The 24,937-nt window shown below is 44.1% G+C and overlaps 1 protein-coding gene across 4 annotated transcripts in view; it reads right to left on the bottom strand.

Annotated features, from left to right (window-relative positions):
* LOC149301464 (BCAS3 microtubule associated cell migration factor) overlaps positions 1 to 24,937 on the bottom strand; it is a 375,467-nt gene that overhangs the window by 206,158 nt on the left and 144,372 nt on the right. For 3 of the 4 annotated variants that reach the window (XM_089484409.1, XM_089484407.1, XM_089484410.1), the window contains 2 exons: positions 14,756 to 14,906; positions 2,853 to 2,897 (listed from right to left, as the gene is read on the bottom strand). In XM_089484409.1, the coding sequence (XP_089340535.1) occupies positions 2,853 to 2,897; positions 14,756 to 14,906 (196 nt within the window). The remainder of the gene's footprint in view (positions 1 to 2,852; positions 2,898 to 14,755; positions 14,907 to 24,937) is intronic. The other variant, XM_089484408.1, reaches the window with a different exon arrangement.

The following is a 24,937-nucleotide window of genomic DNA, read 5'->3' as shown; positions in this document are numbered from 1 at the left end:
TGAAATGTTGGAAGGTATGGTACCCTGTCCGCAAATCTACATGAATGGTCATGTATTTGGGGGAGTGTTCTCAATCTTCCTTGGAGATGCAAAAGCTTGAATGGAGGACCTGCTGAATGGAGGATCGTCTCACTGACATAGCTGCTGCCCCTTTGTGCAGATCTCCATTCATTCTCTTTAGGATGCGCACACTCCCCAATGGTTTCTGGCACTAGTCTTCTTGCCGAAACATACCCACGGCTCATTCACAACCCTGTCTTCGGCAAATCCGTAATGAACTTTCTCCCCCCCCCTCCAAAACTAAGCTCCGTTCCAAATTCCTCCTCCAAGAGCTTTCTTTTTAGTGGTTTCTTTCAAGCTTAAAAAATCAACTACCAAAAATAATTACAAGCCCCTGCGTTATTATTCTTTGACTCAGCACAAGCAAACAGAGCAGATAAATCTACGCTCAATTTTGCTGACATTATTTTAGGTCTCATTAAGATCTTAATGAAAACAGTATGCAGGCTTGAAAAAATCAAATCAAATCAAATCACATCCCCTGTAGTTCTTAATTCTGCCCCCTCAATTGCTGCAAAAGCAAACAGGGCTTCATTTTGCTCAAAAGCGCTATAATCGCGGCATCAAACGGACCGCAAGAGACTTTCGCGAGCGCATATTCCATGATTTAAGGTCTATTACATTCCATATATTCGTCACTTTAATCTAGAGCTTTTAATCTTGGCTCGGGCCAACGTCATCCCTGGTTGACATGGGAATGTGCTTGTTCTGACGGATGCGAGGAGCATCTCTACTGATGTCCCCCAGTGCAAGCCACGGATGGGTCTTTGACAAGCAATCCACATTCAAGCTTTTCTTTTCCTTTAATGAAACGAAAGAGGGCCCGCTGCATCTAACAAGAACACTCTAATAAAAAATAGTAATAGCACTGGATGACCATTTCGAGTGCTCCAAGCTCCTCACATCTCAATAATCCTTGTAGTAAGCATGGGGGGTAATGCAGAGTGCACAAGGGGAAAGATTGGTTTGGCTCACAGACTTCCGGGCGACCACTTTGGTGCAATCTCTCTCCAACCCCACATCTCCTTCCATTTTTAGGGGGAAGAACATAATAAACCAAGGTTTCTCAACCAGGAGCCCTAGGGCTCCACATGAGGTTGCTAGGGCTTCTCCAAGAGATTGGGATTGCGGGAGAAATAAACTTTGTTAAGATGTAGATATAATAATAAGTTTCATCCAGCGGTTCCTTGAGACCTGAAAATCATTTCAAGGGTTGTTCGGGGATAAAAAGTTTGAGACAGGTTGCCATAAACTATTTCGCTGAGCATACTGCATTATGCAAAACTAGAAGAGGAGTATTCCTCTGTCACAAAAAGACTTGGCCGTGATGCAGAATTAGGCGCCCTGGAAGCCTCCACTCCCTTGCGGACTGGATCTATCCTTCTCTTGGTTCATTTTTGCACTGTGTACCAGCTGGGAAAGTCCCCATAAACCCTTTCAAAGGCTGAGTTGCTACTCCTAGGAGCATCCAAGGGAGCTAGGAGAGGATTGGTCTACCTCCATTTCAGTGAAGTTAAAGATAGAGGCTTCCCACTTGTTACGCTTTCTAAAGGGTCCCAGTTTCTCTCTCCTCCTCCCACTTTCCTCCACAGTCTTGTATGTTCTTCTTCATTAATAACTTTGGCCGTCATAACCACAGTCTGATGTTGCTTAGCCTAGTTTTCATTTGTGGAATGCTGTGTATGTTTTAAGGTCTCTGTCACACTGCCTCAGCCAAAGATCACAGACAGACTGAGTTGGAGTGAAGGAATTTAAGTAGCACAGCTAAAAAAGACGCCCCGAATCATGTCAAAAGCTATCTGGGCAATGATTCAGGCCACCCATGAATACAAGAAATGCCCAAGGAAGAAACAGCCACAGAGGATAACAGAGGACGGTGGCCTGACAGTTCTAAGGGCAGAACTAAGTGTGAGGGAGAACATGTGGTTGCTGTCAAAAAGAACAAATCCAGGTCAGGTTTCTACCCTTTTTCCACCAACGGGTAGTTTATGGAGATGTGTGATACATGGTTACTGTGTTCTGTGCTTCCACAAATGCTCCGCGTGGCCAGCTATGATGGGGTAGTGGGAAGGAGAGCCTGGAGAGCTCCTAGATCAATAGACATTGTGTCGCTATTCTGTTTTGGTCTTTCTCAATGGAGTTCTTGAGGAAAGCTCAAAGAGCGAGTGATAAAATATGGGAGGACAACGTAGTGTAAACCACACTTTGCCTGGTGAAATTGTGGGAATAAACAAGGAAAATTGCAGCATATGAAAAACCTCCTCTGGAAGGACCCTGGTGTAGCCAGATGACCTTCTTGGGCAGCAAAGAGGGACCATTACTGATGTCTGATTCCCTCCATCCATGTCCAGGTGTTTCCCCTGGTTCAGTGTAAGGGAGGCGGCATCTCAATTTCTCATGAAGCTCCTGAGGTGGCATCAATCTGGAGCTTTTCTGGGGCATTATGAGACCTGTCGCCCAGCACAGATCAGAGGAAGTAGCAGATGGCCCAAAGAGGACCATGGTAGGAGGAGGCCCACCATTTTGGAGATGGCCCTGGGAGGAGCATTGGGGGAAACACACTACATAATACTATCAACAGGTCACAACAAATGACAGGGATAGGAAATGGGAAACACACTTAGCTCTGCCCTCCGTCACATGCCACTTGCATGTATGGAATGATGAGATCATGCAACGGAAGAAGAACAAGAAGAAGAAAAAGAAGAAGAAGAAGGAAAGCAAATCTATGATAATGTCCAGTGAGTACAGCAAAATAATTAGAAGGCATGCTGGGATTGAACTGAACTCACCATGGAGCTTTTATGGAAAAACATCCTGCTCCAAACAGGTAAGGTCTTCGTGGGAAACGAGGGGGGAAATGCACAGAAATTAGATGGAAGAGGTCAACGTCAACAAGCAACAGTGTCAAATCAGACCATTAACATTATCAGTTTCCAAAATGCAAAAAGGCATTCCCTCGCCCAAGGAAACAAGAGGGCTAGAAATGTGCACAAGAAACGCTGGGACACTCCCGGAAACACTCATATTGAACCCTCTTCTTATGTACAAAGGGTCCTTGGTATCCACTGGGGACTCGCGTGGATACCAAAATCAGTGGATGCTCAAGTCCCATTGTACGCAATGGCATATATAAAATGGCAAAAATCAAAGTTTGCTTTCTGGAATATTATTTAAAATGGGGGGACATTTTCAAAGCCATGGATGGTGGAATCTGTGGATGCAGAATCCATGGATAGAGAGGGCTAACTGTGTTCTATTCTTCCCACACTGTCAATATAATTCTTCCTCTGACAAAGAAGCTTCTTTTTACAAAGTCATTTTATGCCCAACCCAGCTTTTCTTTTTCGTCATCCTCTGCCTGGTTAGAACTTATTTTAGCAGCGTTGGGAGGATAGTGAAAGAGGGCTGGAGATACCCAGCTTTTTGTGTCCAAACTGCAGCAGTAAACAGTGGGATAATACTTGAGCGGGGAACGAATGGGAATCTACTTTAGTCAATGCTACTACTGTAGCTGTGCGCCAACAAAGCAAGATGTACAACAGGGCAAAGTAAATGGCAGCTGCCTCCACAACATCTTACTGCGCACGCATGAATAAGAAGATGGAGAGAAAAGGAGAAAGCAGAGAAGGCTGCCTCATTAGCTACCCCCAACATGCCTTCTCCTTTTTTAAAGTATAGATTTATAACTTTCGGCACCAAAGGGAAACCACAGCAACATAACTGATCTGGAGCGCATGCAGCAAAAGCACAAAGAAATTGGCAGAATGTCGCAGCGGGGTGGTTTTTTTTTTGAGGGTGGGAAGTTTCTAGTCCTTATGCTTGTGCTTGAAAGCTTGGGAACTAAGGCTGCCATTCTGCTATATGCATGCGTAGTTTTGCAGGACGCATTATTTGCCACACTGCAACAGACATGTTCCTCTGATCGTAGCAGAAGCGAAGCTGTGCGTATGGTAAGGTCATGCATTGTGCTTATGCATCACACATTTGGGACTTCGGTTGGACATTCCGCATTTCACACTGCAGATTTGTGCATGGTTTCTGGATCCGTTTTGTGACTCAAATATCTACACTTATACATGAATATATACAATAATTGGGATCATCCCTGCCAAACCGAAAATAAAACTGGAAGGTAGGAAACCACGATCAATGGTGCACAATGCTGCATGACTGTTTAACCTGCAAGAGGCACGTGGATTGTCCATGCACAGAATATTGTTAGATGTGGAAAGCACAAAAGCACTCAGGCCTGGCTGACAAGGCTTAGAAATAATGAAACCGAAGCCAAAAACGAAACTTTGTTTGACATCTGTTAAAATGGGGAGATGGGGAAGGGGAGGCGAATGACCCCCCCCAACCCAGCCTCCTTTTCAGCAGCGGTGGGGGGAAGAAGGAAAGCCAACTGTTTGCAAAAGGTTGACTGAAATACGACCGGGAACAGGTCTGCCATGGCGGTTCATGTCAGGCATCACCCCCTGAGCACGTTTTTCTGGGCTGCTTCACACATGTCGTGGTTCAGTGTGCATTAATAAAAAAGGACAGTGTACAAATTTTACAAGAGAACCCATCCTCGAATCGACAGCACCAGATGGCTCTGTTGGGTGACAATAACACAGCAATGTCAAGCCAAAGAAACCATGAGAGCTGTCCAACAGCCACTGGCTTCACTGTGTGCACACAACAGATTACTGCTATTTTCAGCCCAAGATATATATATATATAATGATGGATTCATTTGAACTTTTTGAAACTCTCAGGGAAAGAGGAGGGAAAGACTACCCAAAATCTAAAAATTAGTATTATTAGTTTATCAACGATTGGTTGCCCAATGGGTTGGACTAATCTTCCTTGGTTATCTGTGAAGCTGGCAAAATATTCCTTTACCTATGCCAGTGGTTCCCAACCTTTCTAATGCTGTGACCCTTTAATACAGTTCCTCAGGTTGTGGTGACCCAAACCCATGAAACTATTTTCGTTGCTACTTCATAACTGTAATTAAATAGGTGTTTTCCAATGGTCTTAGGCGACCCCCATGAAAGGGTCATGCGACCCCCAAAGGGGTCCCGACCCACAGGTTGGGAACCACTGACCTATGCGCTCTTACAAAACCTCTCACTTTTTTAAAAACTGAATTCGGAGGCACAGCGGTGCTAGTCCGGAATATCAGCATTCATAGGGATCTTGCAGCCGCTTTGAGACTAACTGTGCGAAAGAAGTTGTAGCACGAGCTTTTGCTTCTTTCTCAAAGGGGCTGCAAGATCCCTTTTTATAAAACGTATTTGGTGTATCTGAGATTTCCTGTTGCTGTTTCAGTGCCTTACTGTTATATTTCCACGGTCAGTGTTTGTTGATTTAAAGCAATGGTTCCCAAACTTTGGTCCTCCAGATGTTTTGGACCACAGCTCCCAGAATCCCCGATTATAGGCCACGCTGACCGGGACTTCCGGGAACTGGAGGGCTGAGGTTTTGAGACCAATGGTCCAAAATACACTGTGGAAATAATCCAGTGGCTCAGTGCTACATTCTGGGAACTATAGGCCTGTTACAGACTGCCAAAATAAAGCTGCTTGGCGTCTCTTTGCAGGTATGCTGTTTAAATGATGCATGGGTCCTAAGAATCCGGAAGCTGCACCAAAGTTGCACTCCAGTGCTTAGGAATGGAGTGTGGCTTTGGCGCGACCTCCGGACTCTTAGGACCCATGCATCATTTAAATAGCATACCTCCAAAGAGACCCGAAGCAGCTTTATTTTGGCAGTCTGTAACAGGCCATAGTTTTGTGAGACATTGAGCCTTCTCTGTCAGAGAGCTCTAGTGCCACAATAAACTACAAACAACTCCTATATTCTTTTTCACAGAAGGGAGAGACCTCCGGAGCACTTTAAGAAATCCGGGATAGCTGGGAAGTATTTGGGCATATGGTCACATCTCCTGTTTTCCTTTCCAAAACCCACTCTGTTGTGCCCCGTAGGAGTGCGGGGAAACAAATCACTTCTTTCTAAACTTCCTTCCAACTGGAATAAAGCATGCTATGGACTGGAATCCGCAGATCTAATCCAGCCCCCTAAAACATTGTTGGTGAAAATAATTTCCTCAAATGTGTTGCCTTTGATTGACTCTGCGTGTTTGAAACCGAGCGCCTGAATTTTTGCCTTCCCTTTCAAGGGTTTGGTTTTGGTTTCCCCTTGTTATTTCCTATTCAGCTGGTATTGCTCTTCTTTTTCTTTGTAAAAAAAGAAAAAAAATCTGTGTCTGTACCACTAATAGGTCCTGGAAAGGATTAAAGTCTTCAGAGTTCAAAAGAGATCAAACGGATATCAGTGATTTTATGAACAAATCGTACACGAGACGATAACATCTCAGCCAGATCCCACATCAAAAAAACGTGTTATCTGCATTCTTCTTTCCGCACGGCAAAAACAAATGCAACTGAAAAGCATTCCAGTGCCTGCGCTTTGTACAACCGTTTCGTTTCCCAGGGCTGGGATTCAAGGCCTGGGAATCCAATGCCGGCTTTGGACTTGGGTCTTTAGAGCCGCCACTCCACCTCCAAAGGAACGTCCAAACCGGAAGCCGCTTTCAAAGAATGATTTAAGGGATGGAGTAACTCCAAGTAAAGATTTGGCGTACATCGTATTTTTGATTTCGGCATAAGCTGGATAGTGACGAAAGCTGATAGGAAGTAGAAATAACTCATCTGAAACATGGAGCCGGGGGAGAGTTCTATGGATACTATGGGTTCCTAAAAAGACAATCGATGGGTTCTAGAGCAAATCGAGCCGGAACTCTCCCTAGAAGACAAGATGACTGAACTGAGATTGGCCATCTCATGAGAAGATAGGACTTATTAAAAAAGACAATAATGCTTGGCAGAAGGAAAAAAGGAAGACTGCATTACAGGCAGAGAAGGCTCAGTCAGAGTGCTAAGGATTCTGTGGGCAGCCAAGAAAACACCGATGGGTTCTTGAACAGATCGGGCCAAAAATCTCCCTGGAAGCCAAGATGACCAAACTGAGGCTGTCTTATCTTGGTCACAACATGAGAAGGCACAACTCATTGGGGAATACAATAGTGCCAGGAAAGGCGGAAGGAAGTCGAAAGAGAGGAAGGCTGCATGCTAGATGGATGGATATTAAGAAGATCAGGGATACGAATTTACAGGAACTAAGCAAAGCAGTGGGGGATAAGGATGCATGGAGGTATCTCATCCACAGGGTCGCCATGGGTCGAGATCGACTCGAAGGTGGTTAACAATAACAATAAAAGAGACTCAGTCAAGGAAGTCATGGTTGCTCTGAGTTTGTAAGACCTGTACAGCATCCCTTGAGGGGAGAGAAGAGCTCCATGTTTGCCCAGTTAGTCTCCAAGGTTCGGCAAGATCCTTTTTTAAAATTAGGGGGTCCAGGCCAGGCCATGTGGCACACATAGCTTTGTCCGCCCATGGAGGGGAATATCCTTGGAGTCCATAAGGAATAACAACAAGGCACCCATTGCTGCCCTATAGTCTCTGCTAGGATTTCATACCTAATGGTGGGTCTGCTCTGTCAGAACGTATGCTTTTAGGTTGGCATCACCTTTTCAGTTTTGCACTCCTTGGGTACCCCCTGACTGAGTTGAGACTTGAAAAGGTGAACAGAGAAAGGAAAGAGCAATTGTATTTCTTCCTCCCCTCAATGGCTGCTGAACAGGAGCCAGTGGTGCAAATCCGGTGGGGTTGCAAGCCCTTCTCTCATGACTGATGCTCAGGAACCAAAGGATGGGCAGCTGCTTCCAGAGACGGGCAGAGAGAGAGGAGGGGGGGCATGTTTCCTCAGAGCAGCGCTTCAAGGTGTTGCCCACGTAGGTGTAAATACATCTGTCTTTTGCCATTTGTGGTAATCCACGCGCCCTCCACTTCTCAGAGCCAGGCAGATGGTCCCTGTCCTGTCTTCCCATTGCAGGCTGCGTTGCTCTGTGTTTCGAGAAATAGGAGGGCAGATGTTAAATATGTTAAACACACGCTTTGCCCCCTGGAGGCTTAAGTTAAGGCTGCTGTCTCAATTTGGCCATTTTAGGTCTCGTCAGGCTTCAGGGAACATCGGCGTTCCACTTCGTTCTTTGCTCCACAAAGAGACTCTTTTCTCCCTCCTCCTTCCAGTCAGTGGGCCCAATCCACCAGCCACAGCTCCTCCGAAGCCTCAGACTCGGCAGAATCGGGACTGTTCTTATGCAGCCCCACTTCTTTTTCACACCGCGCACTGCCTTTTGGACAAGCAACAGAATTTGCGTTGCAGCTTTAAATCGCTTTCTTTGGAGACTGCTCTTTGGTATGGATTTTGAGTTGCTTATGCCAGTTGTCCCCATATAGTGGGGGTGGTTAGCTGCTTTTAATAGGGGTATGATCCAGGAAAACACAAATGCTTTAAAGTCGTATTGATTCCAATAGGACAATGAAACCCTGCAATGTCTACCCAGAATCAAGATACGTTGAGTTCAGTAGATATAGGTTCATGACAGCCAGCATGGACTGAAGGTTGGACTAGGACTCTGGAGACCAGGGTTTGATTCCTAGTTTGGCCATGAAACCCGTTGGGTGATCTTGGGCAAGTCACATCCTCTCAGCCTCAGGGGAAGGCAATGGCAAACCTCCTATGAACATATCTGGTCAAGAAAGCCCCACGACCTTAACAATCTGAAGGCACACAACAACAAGATATAGGTTTAAGTTCCTCCCAAAGTCACAAACATACTGGGTGACTTTGGGCCACTTACTCTCGCGGGGCTGTTGCAAAAGCCGTGCCTACCTCCCAAGGATACTGTGGGAATAACATGGGCAGGAAGAATCCAGAGACACAGCCATGGTAGTCTGGGATATCTGTATATAAAAGGATCTTGTGGCACCTTTGAAAGAATTTGTAGCAGAAGGGTTTGTAGACAAGGTCTACTTTCTCAGATGCAAGGAGAGAGCAGGTGTCCAGGAAGGTCTACGAAAGCTTCTGCTACAACTTCTTACATGCAATTAAGTCTCAAAGGTGTTACAAGATCTCTTTGCAGATAGGCAGGAACAGATCCATGCAAACCCACTGGGTGACACTCTCTCAGAGGATGGCAATGGCAAAACCCTTCTGAGGAAATTTGCCACGGAAACCCCGTAACAGGTTCGTCTTAGGGTTGCCGTAAGTTGGAAATGACTTGACGGCACAACAACAACCAGAAGGAAGAGAGCCACATATGCTGGCATGCTCCACGGAGAAAAAGATTTTAAAGATTTAATTAATCAATAAACATAGGATTGTAGCCTAAAGCATTTATACAAAACACTGTCAGATCAGAAAGTCCTAGCGTTTGACCCTCATGGCTTCGAAGGGTTGTACAATGGCACCAGCCCTTGCTGGGTCAAAGTATTTGCAGATTGTGCTCTTCTGCAAGCCAAGGGCTATGCATACATACAGTGCTGGTTTATGTGCATTGGTGCCTGGATGTGCGAAGTGGAGCTGCTTGATATAGACTGGAAAGAGAAAGGGAGAAGCTCAACAACCCAACATCCGGGATGTTTCTTGCTCCTCCTCGACGTTGAAAGATGACAACTCGAGCATTGGAAGAACCTGAAAGATCTTCAAAAGATTACAGGAAGCGGGGCAGTATTTAACTAGCCTGTCTCCAAAGGCAAGAGGGTGAAGTCAACCGTATTCAAACCTGTCGAGGTGAAGCCTGGAGAAGCCAAGGTGTTTCAGCTCTGTGGCTTCTTAAGCAAACACCAGAGATTGTGTGAGCCGGCGATCAAGGAGAGCTCCCCCTTGAATCCGCGTTTGCTTCTCCACCCTTCGAGGAAGGAGCTAAAGCCACGGAAATGGCAGAGGGAGACAAGCTAGACAAAAAAAAGTCCTTTCTGTACAAGGCTTTCCAGAGAGCCAGAGACACACAAAGAAAGAGAGAGAGAAATGTAACAGCAGATTGCAGAGAGAGGGTGTGCTGAAAGAAGGCAGAACATGCACGGAAGAGGCAAACAATGACTGTGAGGTTTCGGGCTTAACTTGTCTGTTTGGCAACCCAAGTTGAGATGCCATGATGGAGGGCTTGGTCTAGGCCTAGGTTGGGCAACCTTAGCAGGTCTGAGAATGTAGTTTCGATCCCTAGATCCTCCTGCAGACCCTATTCCCTCCCTCTGCTACATACCATCCAATTTCAGCAGCACAGTGCCAAGCGGAAGTGGTAGTGGGGGGTAATATTTCTGGTTGTGCCGAAACCATTTTTGGGAGCAACATTTATGGTCGGCCCTCCGTATCCATGGATCCAACCGTTCACACCTTGAAAATATATTAAAATATATAAATTCCAGAAAAGCAAACCTTGATTTTGCCAGTTTATATAAGGAACACCATTTTACTATGCCATTGTATTTCATGGGATCTGAGCATCCATGGACTTTGGTATCCATCGGGGGGTCCTGGAACCAAAGCCTGGCTGATACCAAGGGCCCACAGTAGAATAAGGTACAGCTTCCCAGTATAAAAATGGATTTTTAATTCAGCAAAGGGAGTATCAGGGGCTTCAAACACAGCCATGGGCGGTATATGGCTTGTCAGCTACATGCTGCCCAACCTCCATTTCGACATACAGCAGCATGTGGTGGTCGGATGCTGGCTAACACCAGCATCCTACCACCATCCCATGTAATACAATATTAAAAATTAAAAACTAGAAAAGCATCAGGGGCAACACTTCTGCACCAGTGTGCTCCCAGCTATAATGGCTTTCTGTGTGGAGGAGAGGCCATTCCTCTGCCTTTGGCTCTCCTTCTCGAATGTCTTGGCTACCTCAAGTGACTCACCTAGCTGGCCCTATAACAACTGCAGTTGAGACTTTCCTTTTGTCCAAATCCCTCTCTTCCCATCCTTTACCCTTCAGGGGTCGGAGGAGAGTCGGTGTTCCCTTTTGCAAGCTAGAACTGCTCCGGAAGCCTTTTTGGCTGAAAGGTGAGGCATGAAAACCTTACATAAATTCTTGTATTCTCTCCCCGTTCCTTAGGAATCCAAAATATGATCCCCTTCCCTGCTATTTAGGCTCCAGCTTGGCACCACGTTCGCTGGCATGGCTCAATGCTATGGGACTGTCAGAGCTGTAGCTTGTTGTGCAGCAGCTCTCCGAGACACAACGAAATGACAAGTCCCAGAATGTCAGCTGCATTGAGCCATGGGGGCGAAAGCGGTGGCAAGGTGGGTTATTTCTGCAGTGCGGATACAGCCTTAGAGTGGCACAGCCCATCTACCAGATTCTCCTCTTGCTTGCAACGCACATCCCGTGACATTGTGATGTTCAAGCACTGCTACAGCTACAATCGCATAGCGAACAACTGCAATTGCAGTTCCTTAGCTCATTCTCTGCTCTCAATTTGGGGGGTGGGTGGTGGTGGAAATGCAAAAATGTATGGCAAACTGAAACGGACCTAGATATCAAAACAAAACTTGGCACCAATGTTGTTTTCTTTTCAGACAGAGGTCTTTGTATGAACTCCTAAACTACCCCCATGACCATTTTTAAGCAGGGGAAAGGGGAAAAGATAGGGAAAGGCTTTAAAATATTAAGCAATAATTACAATAAGACTTTTGGGACCTTGTAAAATACTTGTTTATCTCAATTGGACAAGGAACAGCAGCCTATTTATCACAACAGAGTCCAATATGAGTCATGCAGGTAGAGATGCAAAGGCCCAGGAGGGGGAAAATCGGTTTTAAAAAGCTAGGTTTGTCATGTATAGGTTTGTTTTTTAATCCCCCCCCCAAGACCTTTTTCCCTTGGAAAAATGGGGAAACTGATAATTTCGGGGTGTGTGTGTGTGAAAAACTAGCCTATGAATATCTTCTTTTAGTATAATAAAACAAAGTAAATATAGTTACGCCTCCAAAATGATTTCTAAAAATTACATAACAGGAATACTTTTATGGAAGACTATGTACAGTATCGTATTCCTGGTCTCAGTTCTTTTATGGGAATGGTTTCTGTATGTCTGATACTACAAAGAACTAAAGGAGATAAAATATTTTTCTCTCTTTTGTGGATGTTGACGGTTTCTCTCGTTTTTTATTCTGCGTGGCTTTGTTTCATTTCGTTTGGCCTGTGCTTAATAAACTGCTAAAACCAAAGCGGTTTCTCAAGAGTTCAGGTATCCCTTACAGTTGAGGACATTGAAATTCTGAGTGCAATGAAGCAACCAAACATTTGCACATTTGGAACAGAAATTCAGTTTCCCTCGGAGTGTAGTGGCATCTCCTTCCTTGGAGGTCTTTAAGCGGAGGCCAGATGGCCATCTGCTGAGGATGCTTTGATTTGGATTTCCTGCATGGCAAGGGGTTGGACTGGATTGCCCTTGTGGTCTCTTCCAACTCTATGATTCTATGATTCTCTGTTTGTCAAACAAAGTGGGTTTTAAAATACCAAACGTGACCATTTTAGGCCAGCAGAATTATTTCTGCAAAGTGTGTTTTATGTTCCTGAAGTAAGCAAGTTGCAAAGGTTTTAAAGGAAGAAGAGACAACTGAGGAGAGGATGCAGCAGGTTGCTTTGTCTGAGTCTTCAGGGAAAGGCATGATTCCGCTCAGCTCCAGACAACCTTTGCACTTCAAATTCAGTTTTAGGAATTTGAAGGATGTTGAAGATATAAGACGAAGGCAGGAGGAGGAGAGAGGAACTGGGACATTTTAAAGCTGCTGGGAAAATGGGATGGTAGAGGATTAATCCAGATTCCCTTTGCAAAAATGGGACAGTTTCTGGATATGTGATCTTAATACTGATGAACGCACATATTGCACTTCTGCACCGACACGGAGAATGAAATCTTCACCATCACATGCTCCTAGCATTAAAAAACGATCAAATGTTCAAACATGGAGAGGCAATAAGGAAGGTCTGGTCTGCACACAGATGGTTGCCACCATCAGTTTGGTCTTTTTTTTGGAACAGACGGGGTTGAAGGTCTTCTTCATTACTTATTTGACAGTGCTTTAAAATGTCCCGGTTCCTATCTCCTCCTCCCACCTTCCTGCTACAGCCTCAACTTCCTTCAAAGGTTGCAAACTAAATAGAGATTTTCTGTTCACTCCTCAATTCCTTGTTCATTTTCAGTGCATAGGGACAACGAAGAGGACATCCCAGTTTCCAGACAAATAAATATAGATCAGCATAGTAAACAGATCAAGGCAACATTTGGGGAAGCCTTCGTGTGACATAGGCCTGGTCATTTTATATTATTTGTCTGCTCTTGCAAATTAGTATTTAATTACACTTCACATCTCTCTTTTCTGGTAACCCCATAGGTTGGGTTTGTTGTGCCTGATGGTCGAGACGATGCATCTATTTTATTAGGGCCGAAAAGCCTAAGATGGAACATTGTCTGAAAACACTATCTCGGTACAGACGGATGTAACCAATGCTCTTCTTCTCTGAGGTCAACGATGACAGTTTTGCAGAGGGAGAGAGGTTTCACCATGGGCTTTTTAAAAACGTGTTTCATAGTATAATATTTTCAATTAAATCTCTAACATGCTGCCTGACTTTCACTGATGTATGGTGACCAGTCAGTATGTCTGGGGCATGGATTGGCACACACTGACAAAAGGAAACCTAAGGGCGAAATGCACCCCAGTGTTTATCAGAATGGCTGCCTACTCCAATGTGTAACTACCTGCACCCTAAAATCAAACCGGAGGCCCTGTTTCCTGGGTTTACTAATTGGAGATATCAGGTAAGTAAGTACCAAGGACAGGGCCTTCTTTGTGGTAACCCCCCATCTGTGAAATATCTTCCCCAAGAAGGTAAAATCCCTTATTGTTGGCTTTTTAAATAGACCTTGAACCATATTTCCCACTGCAATTTATTTGAACAGTGTTCTAATACTTGTTTTATTGTCAACTATTATTTTAAACACTACTGAACATTGTTCTTTGGTTATCCTGTTGCTTCAATGGCTTGCCATTTTATTTTAGCGTTGCTCCTCCAACGGGTCTTTAAAATCAATCTGGGAAAGTGAATATCCTGAGAGGTCGGGATGACACCGATTAAATGCATTTGCTGCGACCACGGCTTTTATTAAGTCTGCCACATTCACCAAGCTCCGAGGGACGGACGGCAAACGTAAGAGAGGCCAACGTAAGAGGAATGAAGAAAAATGAAACAGGTAATGTAACGTTTGAAAAACAATCATTGAAGAAGTGGAAAAACTCAGAACCATAAACTCCATCATGCATATGCCATGTTTTATTAAACGGCTAGAAAACATACCAGCCGTGACATAGCAGGAAATCCTCGGGTTGAGTTACTAACTACCTCCGATTTCAAGCAGAAAAGGAAATCTCTCGGATGGTTTAGAGAAAAACGAGCCGTCGGGAAAGGAAAAAACAAATAACTAAAAAAGAAGGACGAATTTTGGGATTGTGGACAAATATTTACAGATCTGATTTTGAGACGCCCCGGGGTTATTTGAGTGTTTGCTTTCTTTATTCTACTCTTTTCTTTGCGGCATGCACCAAAAGGAAGCTTCCTTTTAAGAAAAAGGCATGCGGAATTGCGGGCTTCCTCTGCAAAATGGAGGTGGTGAGACTCATCACGAATTTGCTCCCAAAAGATTATGATTCCAAAATGAAAACTAGACAGAGAGACAGAGAGAGAGAAAGAGAGAGAGAGGGAGGGAGAAGCGTCATTCAAAATAATGTTACTCACCCGGTACGTTTGGTGATCGTTCCTAAAGTCATGGGTTGCTTGATCTGAGCGAGAGGGACCACCACCGTCAGACTCGGAAGCGGAGAAAGGCGAGGGTTCCCGGGATTATTGTTGGTGAAATTGTTGTACGTCTCTTGACTGTTCAGTTTTCCTTGGTGGGGGAGAGAGGGAGACACCACACACAGAGAGAAAGAGAGAGCAGAGAAAAGGCTTTATTTAAATCTCTAAAGCTAACGTGAGCAACTTTATTACAACTCTGAACAAACCAGAACTGAGTGCGAAAAAAAGCATGTATGCATTATGAGATCATAATAATAACACTCAGCCCAGGATGTTGTTCCGAATAACAAAACACTTGCATACACGGATCTAGTTACCCTAAAACCTCTCCTTTTCGGAGGTATAAATGAAGAGTGGGACAGTATTGTTCAGGGAATTGTTCAACGACGGAGAAAAGTTGGAAACCCTTTCTAATATATTCAGCTCACCAAGGAACATCCCAGTAGATCCAGGTATCCTTCCTGTTCGACCCCAGACAAGATGCCACTTTTCCCAAGAGACCACACTAATTATTAGGGACTGGCCCTAATACTTTAAATTTAATATTATTTCATTACGGTACTGTTTTGAAGATGGATGATAAATAGAGGGAGTTAAACACAATTCATCATGAGACATTTGACAATGCTAGCCCCTTATTCTTTTTCACTTCGTTTCGTTCCTGAATTACACTACATTTTTTACAAAGCGGGGAGGAAATATTTCAATACTTATTTAAAATGTGTGTTTATCCCCAGAATACATCTAAGTGTGCCTTCAGATCCATTTAAAACGCCAAGAAATGTGTTCTGACATTCGGAGAACTGTCAAATCCGGTGCAAAGCTGAATAATATTAAATCCACACATTAGTTCAAGAGCCGTGGATGAGTTGAAATTCATTTGGTAAGGTGCAAATACCAAATTCCCCAATAGATTTATGCAGAGCGAAAGACAAAGTTATGGTCAGCTTCATTTTTAGCATTTCTGGGGATTGCTTTTGTCAAACGTTCCACAATGAATTGTGTTTAATTCCCTCTATTTATCATCCATCTTCAAAACAGTACTGGAATAAAATAATATTAAATTTGAAATTTGAAAAGAAGAATCTTTAAATATTTTTAAAATCCTTTTAAAAAGTCAATACTTATCCACAATTAAGGGGAAAAAAATGATACAATTCGATTTTTAATTGAAAACCCATCTGTTCAAATGATTAGGATCTAATGACAAATATAGAAAATGGGTTAAATTTTAATGATAAAAACGAGAGATTCCCCACAGTTCCAATAAAGCTGCTTAAAAATAGAAAGCGTGTTTGGACAAACTACGGGGCGATAGGAAAGCGGACCCTTCAAAAACGACGTGGAAGAAAAACCCGGAGGATTTGCCGTTGACCAAAGGAATCCCTCAAATTCAATCTCGGAACAAGAAAAGTCTTTGAAAGACCAGGTCTCCTGTTCTTTCTTATTAAGGGGGGAAGCCGCGGAGGTAATATATGTGCGCATACATATGGCAGCAACCGAAACAAGACTCTTTCAGCCGCGGTGGCTGTGTAACCGATACAAGTGATCTGATACTGAGATTAATGTGAGCCGATTGCTATTTTCTCTTTGGAGTCTTCTGGCCTTCGGTCCTGTATCTCCCCCCCCCCCCTCCCAATGCTCAAAATGCAAAAATTATACTAAAAATCCCTACTACTGTGCGTTTAATCTCTAGATTGGCTTCCAAAGACGGGCTTTTCTTCTCAGCCTTCCTTCGAGTTGGCAGATGTCGCCAACCCCTTTAATGTGCTTTAGGTTGTCATTTCTGTGCCTTTGTCTTGCTCTTCTTCTCTCCAATTTTCTTCTTCAATCCCCATTTCAGGCGAGTTCCCCGCTATCGCACAATGTGCCCCCATCACACTCGATTGACCTCCGATTCACCCATTGCATCAGGACTCATCTCTTTACAATCCTGCCCATGATTTTATTATTAACTTAAGTGCATTTGCTCCCTCTTGCTCCTTCTTATCTTTCCTCTTTGATTTCATATTCTCATCCCCCCCCCCCCCACTTCCATTCCTTGGGCTCACTCTTCCTTCGCAAGCAGGGATTTACACTCCGCTGTCTATATTTGCTGCGGTTTCCCCAGGACGGTCCTTATATTTGCACTACCTTTGCCAAACTGAGATCGGGGCCGTTCTGCTTCTTTTAAGGAGTGTCGTCAAAATCCGTTCGCTTTGACAAAAGTCTTTCCCTTGTCTTACCTTTGAATTATTTGGATGGAACGGAGGACCATTCCGTGCCACTTTCGCTTCAAGTAATGTTGGCTTTCTTTCTTTTTCCGCGCTTTCTTTCTTTGGTTTAGTTTTGTCAATCTAAATTGCAATCCTGAACACACTTCCTTGGGAGTAAGACCCCTGGAAATCAAAGAGGCTTACTCCAGAGTAGAAAACTGGAAGACAGGATTGCCCGATATCGGAGTCAAAAATAAAGCCTGCTTTTGTACAAGGTGTAGTTGTTGGGATAGTTGTTGCTGTGCTTTTCTACCGAGTTTTGCTTCAGTTTTGTTAACCTAAGTTGCAATCCTAAACACTTTTCCTTGGGAGGAAGACCCATGGAAACCAAGGAGTAGAAATTAGGAAGACAGAATTGCCCGATATAGGAGTCAAAATAAAGCCTGCTTTTGTACAAGGTGTAGTTGTTAGGATAGTCGTGGCTGTGCTTTTCTACCGACTTTTGCTTCAGTTTTGTTAAGCTAAGTTGCAATCCTCCTTGGGAGGAAGACCCATGGAAACCAAGGAGTAGAAATCTGGAAGACAGAATTGCCCGATATAGGAGTCAAAATAAAGCCTGCCTTTCTACAAGGCGCATTGTTGTGCTTTTTGCTGACTTTCCCCTTCTTCTCCAACATCCCATTCCCATGTTATTTATACAAATCTATCCCGATAAAAGAATTGTTCCGCGAATCAAGGCTACACATGGATAGCCGGTATGATCGCCCAGTCTCCAGTCTTACCGATTCCTGAAATGACAAATTCCTTCGCCAGTGATATACTGCGTACGGTATCATATATAATGTCTTGAGTTATTAGCTGCGAGGCTTATTTTCCAAACATCGGGTCGGGAGGGGGGCACGAAACCCCCGGAAAACTCTCAAGAACCTGCCTCAAAGCAGATGTTCCTCTGGGGCCTGCCCTCGGGCCTTGCTTTTGCATTTCAGTACGTTCAGGATATTCATCCGTGGCTCACTTGAGGACTTACCTCATTACCCTACAAAATGCACTCCTGTACTGGTGCGTTTCCTCCTCCACAACACAAATATTCATCTTGGACTCAAGGGATATATACGTCTCTTTATGGAAAAGGTGGTTTTGTTGTGTGTTTATAACCGTGCCTTGGCTACCTCCGACCTTGTATTGGATGTACTGACCACCTAATAATGTTGGTATTCATCTCGTCTTTTCTCTCACGAGATAGTTTTCTTTTTCCTCGCTCTTTCCTGTTCATGCAATGGCTACGGAGGCATAAATTATACACGGCCGGATCCGTCCCAGAGTTAAACACTGTTGATAACCAGCTGATTTTAATGAGAGTGTTAAGCCGGCGCTTAAATCTCTTGAATGGAAATCAATGGCACTTAGGACCATTAAACTCGGGTTGGATCAGGGCCATACGCTATATTGCAACAAGGCAAGGCTCCAACCTTTCATTAATGGCAGAAAGGAACAGGACAAAGGAAGCGTTGGCAGGAAGAGACCGGAGTAATGTTATGCATTCTTGCCGCCGCTCTTCCTCATGTTTACTCGGAAGCAAGCCCCAGCAAGTTCAATGGGGCTCACTACTTTGCAAGACGACTGCGGTCTGCTATAGACAACTATGGTTTGTGCAATGCAAAATCTAAATGTTTTGTCTTAAAGGAACAACTGGGGGGGAAACAAACCCCAAAGACTCCATACGAAACTTGTTCCTCCATCTTAAGTCCGACGATGTACGATTCGCCTTGATCATTAGGCATTGAGGGGGATCTAATCCGGAAGGCTTAACAGTCAAAATAAGACACATGTCCATGGTTGACATCATTTTTGACTATTGTACATCGTTCTCCAGTCAACAATCCTTCGCCTTTGGTTGCCGTGAGGAGCGGGAAGAGAACGAACTCTAATTTTTCTTTACAAAATGGAAAAACGAAGGGGGACAAAAACGTATAAAGAGAGGCAGAAGAAAGCCGAGGCCTTGTCTGTTGACAGGCGACTGAAAGGCACTCAAAAAGAGACAAGCTTCCCTGAATTAAAAGGTTTAGGTTGTTAACTTGTTTTTTCCCCTACGTCCGCCCAACGCTGCGAAATGGTGGCTTTTCTCTTCGGGGGAAGGCGGAAAAGACGACGGCGCACGGGGAAGGGAGGGGGATGGCGGCGGCGACGAGATGAATCGAAAAGGGAGCCATGTTTGAATTAGGTCCCTGAACAACCCGCTTGCGCTTTGTCAAGATATTATACAAGTCCTAAGGCAGGAGCATCTCAAACTCCTCGCTGAAGTGGCACTGCCTCTTTTCTTTTCTTTTCATTTCTCCACCCCTCCCTCTCTTCCCAAGGAAGAATAACAAGGCTAGAGAGAAAAAGGTTCCTCACAGGAAGCTGTTTGAAAAGCTATAATGGTACTTCAGATGGATTGAAGATAGGGAAAAGGGAAGATTCAGGCAGGAAAGGGGGGGAAACACGGCCTTAATGAAAGTCTCATCTTCTTAAAGACTCTCAAGGCTTCCTTTGCCCACTCCCCTTCTCTTTCTGAGTCATTTAATCCCGCACATAACCATTACCATAGTGTGTGTGTGTGTGTGTGTGATGTGGGTGTATTTAATGTTTGTGTTCGTACCCAAAAACCCAGGATTCCTGTACTGCAGATCGCGCCAAGCCAAGGAAGAGTTTCGGTTGCGGAGGTCCAAAAACCGCTCCAGAAAACAACCTCGTTTGTTTTAAATTTGGGGGTTCAAAATGCAACCCGGTCAAAAACAAACTGAGCTTGAACCGCCATTTAGAGAACGGATATTTCTAGAGTATAAACTCACTCAATGAAGGAAAGGGGTTTTTAAATATATATATTATTAATTAACTTCTCTTTTTAATTGTGTATTATACAGGAAAGGGTTTCCGGTCACTTTTAACTTGTAGTAGCCACTATGGTTCCGCACTTTGTAATGAAAAAAACATCCTCCATTTTCTGGTGAGCTGCCATATGTAAAAGAAGTTACATTGCAGAAATCCGGAGTTGTTTGTCAGTCCTGGAAGAGGCGGCGATGCAGAAGACAAACTAAATATATTTGTAATATTATAGATAGATAGATAGATAGATAGATAGATAGATAGATAGATAGATAGATAGATAGACAGACAGACAGAACTGACAAGAACAGAAATTCTACTAGGTAACAATAGTAGATATATATGGTAAGTGAAGAGGAGGTGTTGCATATCCTTTCATATATTCCGCTCCTTGCAAATGGAGCGAATAGCACTATGCTCCAGAAATACAGATTTGACATCTCATTCATTGTGTCCTATCAGTCGAACGCAGTGCATTAAAATCTCATGGCTTGCCGTTCCAAATCCAAAACAAAACCAAGGCCTGTTACAGACTGCCAAAATAAAGCTGCTTCGGGACTCTTTGGAGGTATGCTATTTAAATGACGCATGCATCCTAAGAATCCGGAAACTGCACCAAAGCTGCACTCCAGTGCTTAGGAATGGAGTGTGGTTTTGGTGCGACCTCCGGACTCTTAGGACCCAGGCATCATTTAAATAGCATACCTCCAAAGAGACCTGAAGCAGCTTTATTTTGGCAGTCTGTAACAGGCCCAAGAGAAATCAATTGGGTAAAACAGTCTAAAATAAGACGGTTTCGCCAACCTTCGTAAACATAACCAGTTTGCCCGAAACTGAACTTTCATAAATGCCAGAGATTCACCCGCAGGTGGGAAATTTGTTTCCTCCACCAGCAACACATCGGAGAGTAACTGGCGGCTGTGAATGTCAAATGAAAACGCGCCCGACTGCGCTGCTGGTTTCCTTGATTCGTGAGCCGACATGTCAGAGCGCGACAGCCTTCGCTGTGAACAATAGCATTAGTATTATTTGCAGTGCGGGTACAACGGGGCGGTTTGCAATGTACATGGGCAACAGTCCCACTGAGGATGGCCACAGAAGGGGCGGAACGAAGCAATGGAAACCTTTGTTTACAGATACTACCGCTCTGGGGCTATGTGCTCCCCACCCCATGCAAAGCTGTATTGTTTGTGAACATGGGACTCCATGCTGGATCTGCTTTCTTTCATCATTACCGGATATAGCCAACCATAAGTCGACCTTGGGTTTAAGCTGTGGGCAGGTTTTGAGGCCAAAGTTATGGATTTTGATAGGACCCCAAGGATAAAGCTTAGGGGCATGCAGTAAAGAATTTAAAGGATGAAGCAAAGGAAAGCAATGACGAAGAACTTACAAAATTCCAGCAAACATAACTGTTTGTGTTGACCCTAAAAGCTGGATGGATGAGAGAGGAGATCAGGGCCATTGCTTCAAGACGGACTACGCTCTTGCTTTTCACCTTTTTAAATAAGAGTACAACACTTGCACTGAGCCACTGATGTTGACTCAGTTTTGGGGGGTCAATGTTTTGACTAACATTTCTATACTTATACGGTAGTATATATAGTGATTTTTATCACATTCCAGGGATGTACACAGTGACAGAACATATACAATGACAAGAGCTGGTGAGGGTTGAGTATTGGACTAGGACTTCAGGACACCAGGGTTCAAATCCCTCGGCCAAGTTGCACTCTCTCGGCTTGAGAAGAAGGCCATGGCAAACCTGAACCCGCCTTGTCAAGTACACACTTAGCCTTAAGGTTGCCGTAAATCGGAAACAATCTGACGGCACCCAAAACCAACAACAATAACGCCAAAGTAACCAAAAAAACCCTAAATATTATAACTACCACCAAAGGAGTTAACCTGTGAGGAGCCTCAGATGTGCAATGATGGGTGGAACAGATAATTTTTGGTAAGGAGGGAATGATATCAGATAAGCAATTTATTGGAGGAAACCGTCTCCCATGGGTTTTATCATGTTTTTATCAAGTCATCTCACTTATCAACTGACTGAACGCTGCAATCCTAATTTAGGGATTTCACACACATCTTGGGCTAAATTGAATGTCAGTCCCAACTAAAGCCGACTCATTGGAATCACACAAGAGGTGACTCATAAATCCTATTCGTTGAATGGGTCTAGTCATTATAAATGTGCACGCAATTGATTATAAACAGCTAAATAGAGTAGCCTGGTTCTGTTTAACGAGGATGCAATGAATCACTAAAATATAAGAGTTCTTCCGTCGCAGCATTTAAAGGGCACGGAGCTGTGTCATTCTGTCGTAGCAAAAGAAATAAAGAGTCTTATAGTACCTGGAAGCTTAAAAAGCTTTGCTTGGTCAACGCCGCAAGACTTTCTGTTGAAATTTCAACTGACAAAACCTCATACGTTGCAATTCTGCTTTTTGGGGGTTGGACTGGATGGCCCTTGTGGTCTCTTCCAACTCTATGATTCTATAGTTGTTCCCTGGTGAAACCTTAAACCCAATGGGTCTTTCTCGGTTTGCCTTTGCAGGGACAGAAGGTTGCTGAATGTTATTTGTGCACTTGCCGTTCTTTACGAAGTAAGGCCAGCTTCTCCGTGAGCGAAACGTTTTTCTTTATTTTCCTTTTTCTCGCCGAAAGGGAAACCCGCCTTACTCACCGTTTCCTAAAGCATTGACTGTGTTCGTCCCGTTGCATCGAAACCACAAAGAATCTCGCGGCACCTTAAAGATGAATCCATCGATTGTGGCAGAAACTTTCACAGACTAGAGACAACTTAATCAGGAGCGCAAAAAGCAAATGGAAAATGAACAGCGGAAGAATGGTTTTACCTGTTTGGGCTTCTTATTCTATTTATTTACTTGGTAATTCCAGGATGGTTCCTTTAATTTACTTCACCACTGCAAATAATTGCTGGGTTTGTTTTGGATACGTTTGAGCTTTAGTTCTGCTAATACCGCCTATGCTTCTGAATTTTAATAATCATTACAGCGTTTAAAAACATGTGGATATTGCTGCCAACTGTGTAGATACCTGCACCCTTCATGCATCCGATAAAGTGGACTCAAGCCCATGAAATGGGTTTGTCCAAGGGCTGTAAAACTTGCTGGTGTTGTGCTCACTTCCCCGCCTATAAAAAGGGAAAATAGAGATGGTGGGGAGAAGGAATTTAGCAGCCCCTTTGTTACTAACTGGTTTATTTCACTGGGAGTTTTCATGGCTATTAATCTACTTTATCAGACGCACTGCACCGCATGAAATTGGTGGAATACATCTTCCCACAACCTATTAAATCAGGAAGGCGCACAGGTGTTGATCTCGGGTGTCACTAAAAATGGGTGCCGTACAAGCGCACGACAGCATCTCCCTTTCCAGCTAAGAAATATCAGCGGGATCGTAAAACAGGGGAACATAAAGTAAGAAACGGGTTTACAACACAATTATGAATATTCAGAGGCAAGCCACACTGTTGTGTCTTCCTTCGTAAGCGTATTGAAGGCCACGTCGGCATGGGCCAAATAAAATGCCAAACTCTTGGCGGGGAGACCTGACAGCGCACAGCCCAAACCCCAGCTCTGGTGCAAATGAGTGAATAATATCTTGCCCATTCGGCCCCAGAACTGGTGTATACCCCCTTGAAATGAATTAAAATCGGCACTCCGTACCCGTGGGGTCCCATTTCAGATTCACATACACACAAACACACAGATAGCAAAAAGTGCAGTAATGTCAATGGATACACAACGTGCGCAGGGATGTGTTGGCGAGGCCGCATGCATGTGCTGCCGTTGGCAATAATGGGGCAGGGCCACCTGCGGATGCTCCAAACTTTCCAAACTTTGGCCATCAAGATATTTTGGACTTCAACTCCCACAATTCCTGACTGTTGGCCAAGCTGGCTGGGGCTTCTGGAAGCTATAGTCCAAAACACCCTGAGGACCAAAGTTTGGGAATCACTGCTCCACACTCCTATCCTACAATAAGAGTACAATGGAGCTTATTTCTAAGTGAATGTGGGCCTGTTACAGACTGCCAAAATAAAGCTGCTTCGGGTCTCTTTGGAGGTATGCTGTTTAAATGACGCATGGGTCCTAAGAGTCCAGAGGTCGCGCCAAAGCCACACTCCATTCCTAAGCACTGGAGTGCAGCTTTGGTGCTGCTTTGGTGCAGCTTCTGGATTCTTAGGATGCATGCATCATTTAAACAGCATACCTCCAAAGAGACCTGAAGCAGCTTTATTTTGGCAGTCTGTAACAGGCCGTAGATAAGATTACAACCTTAAATCACTATCACACAGAGAGAGAGAGAGAATATGTACCATCACCGCGACCCACAAAATAAATGTAAGTCCATTATTCGAAAGAGGGAAGGAAAAACAAAAGAAAACCAGGACAAAAAGCAAGAGAGATATCTTTCTGATAAGCTTCTCTGCCCGTTCAGATCTGGCGCCGAGACTCTGCTTTTTAAATAAATAAATAGAAACACAAAGTTTACAACACCATAGTAACCCCCGTTTCATCGCAACCCAACTCTATTTTTAGCAGCTTCTTCCAAAAGGAGCCTTCGTCGCTCACAAAGCACAACGGACCTTACGGAGATACTAAGAGACGCTTCTCAGTCGCCCGCCTCCTTTTTACAGAAGTTGGCTGCCTCCAGTATGTTTCGACGCTTTTCTTTAGCTCACTTTCCACGGCGCATAACTACCAAGTTGGTATGTTTGGTTGGCTCTGCCATTTCCCATGAAGATTTCCACTGCTTCAGAAACACCATGTAGCAGAACTATCTTACGCATAGTTTTTAATTTCGCTAGTGGCTGAAATGTTTCTTCCGTGTTCCATTCCCTCTTCAGCAACTGCAATGCTCTACAAACACGTCTTTGTTGTTTTTGTTGTTGTGTGCCTTCAAGTCTGCCTCTTCACTAGAATCTAATCTTCAAGTTTATCCATTTCAGCCATTTTCCGGATGTTCTCTGGCCGCTGTGGCATCGGGCGCTGCTTTTAGGGTAGCCATTTTCGACTGCTGGCCAGGT

The sequence above is a fragment of the Sceloporus occidentalis genome, unplaced genomic scaffold (genome assembly GCF_023333645.1).
Source record: "Sceloporus occidentalis isolate IW3139 unplaced genomic scaffold, rSceOcc1.0.p SCAF_21, whole genome shotgun sequence".
Lineage (NCBI taxonomy): Eukaryota > Metazoa > Chordata > Lepidosauria > Squamata > Phrynosomatidae > Sceloporus > Sceloporus occidentalis.
This window is presented reverse-complemented; position numbering and strand designations above follow the sequence as displayed.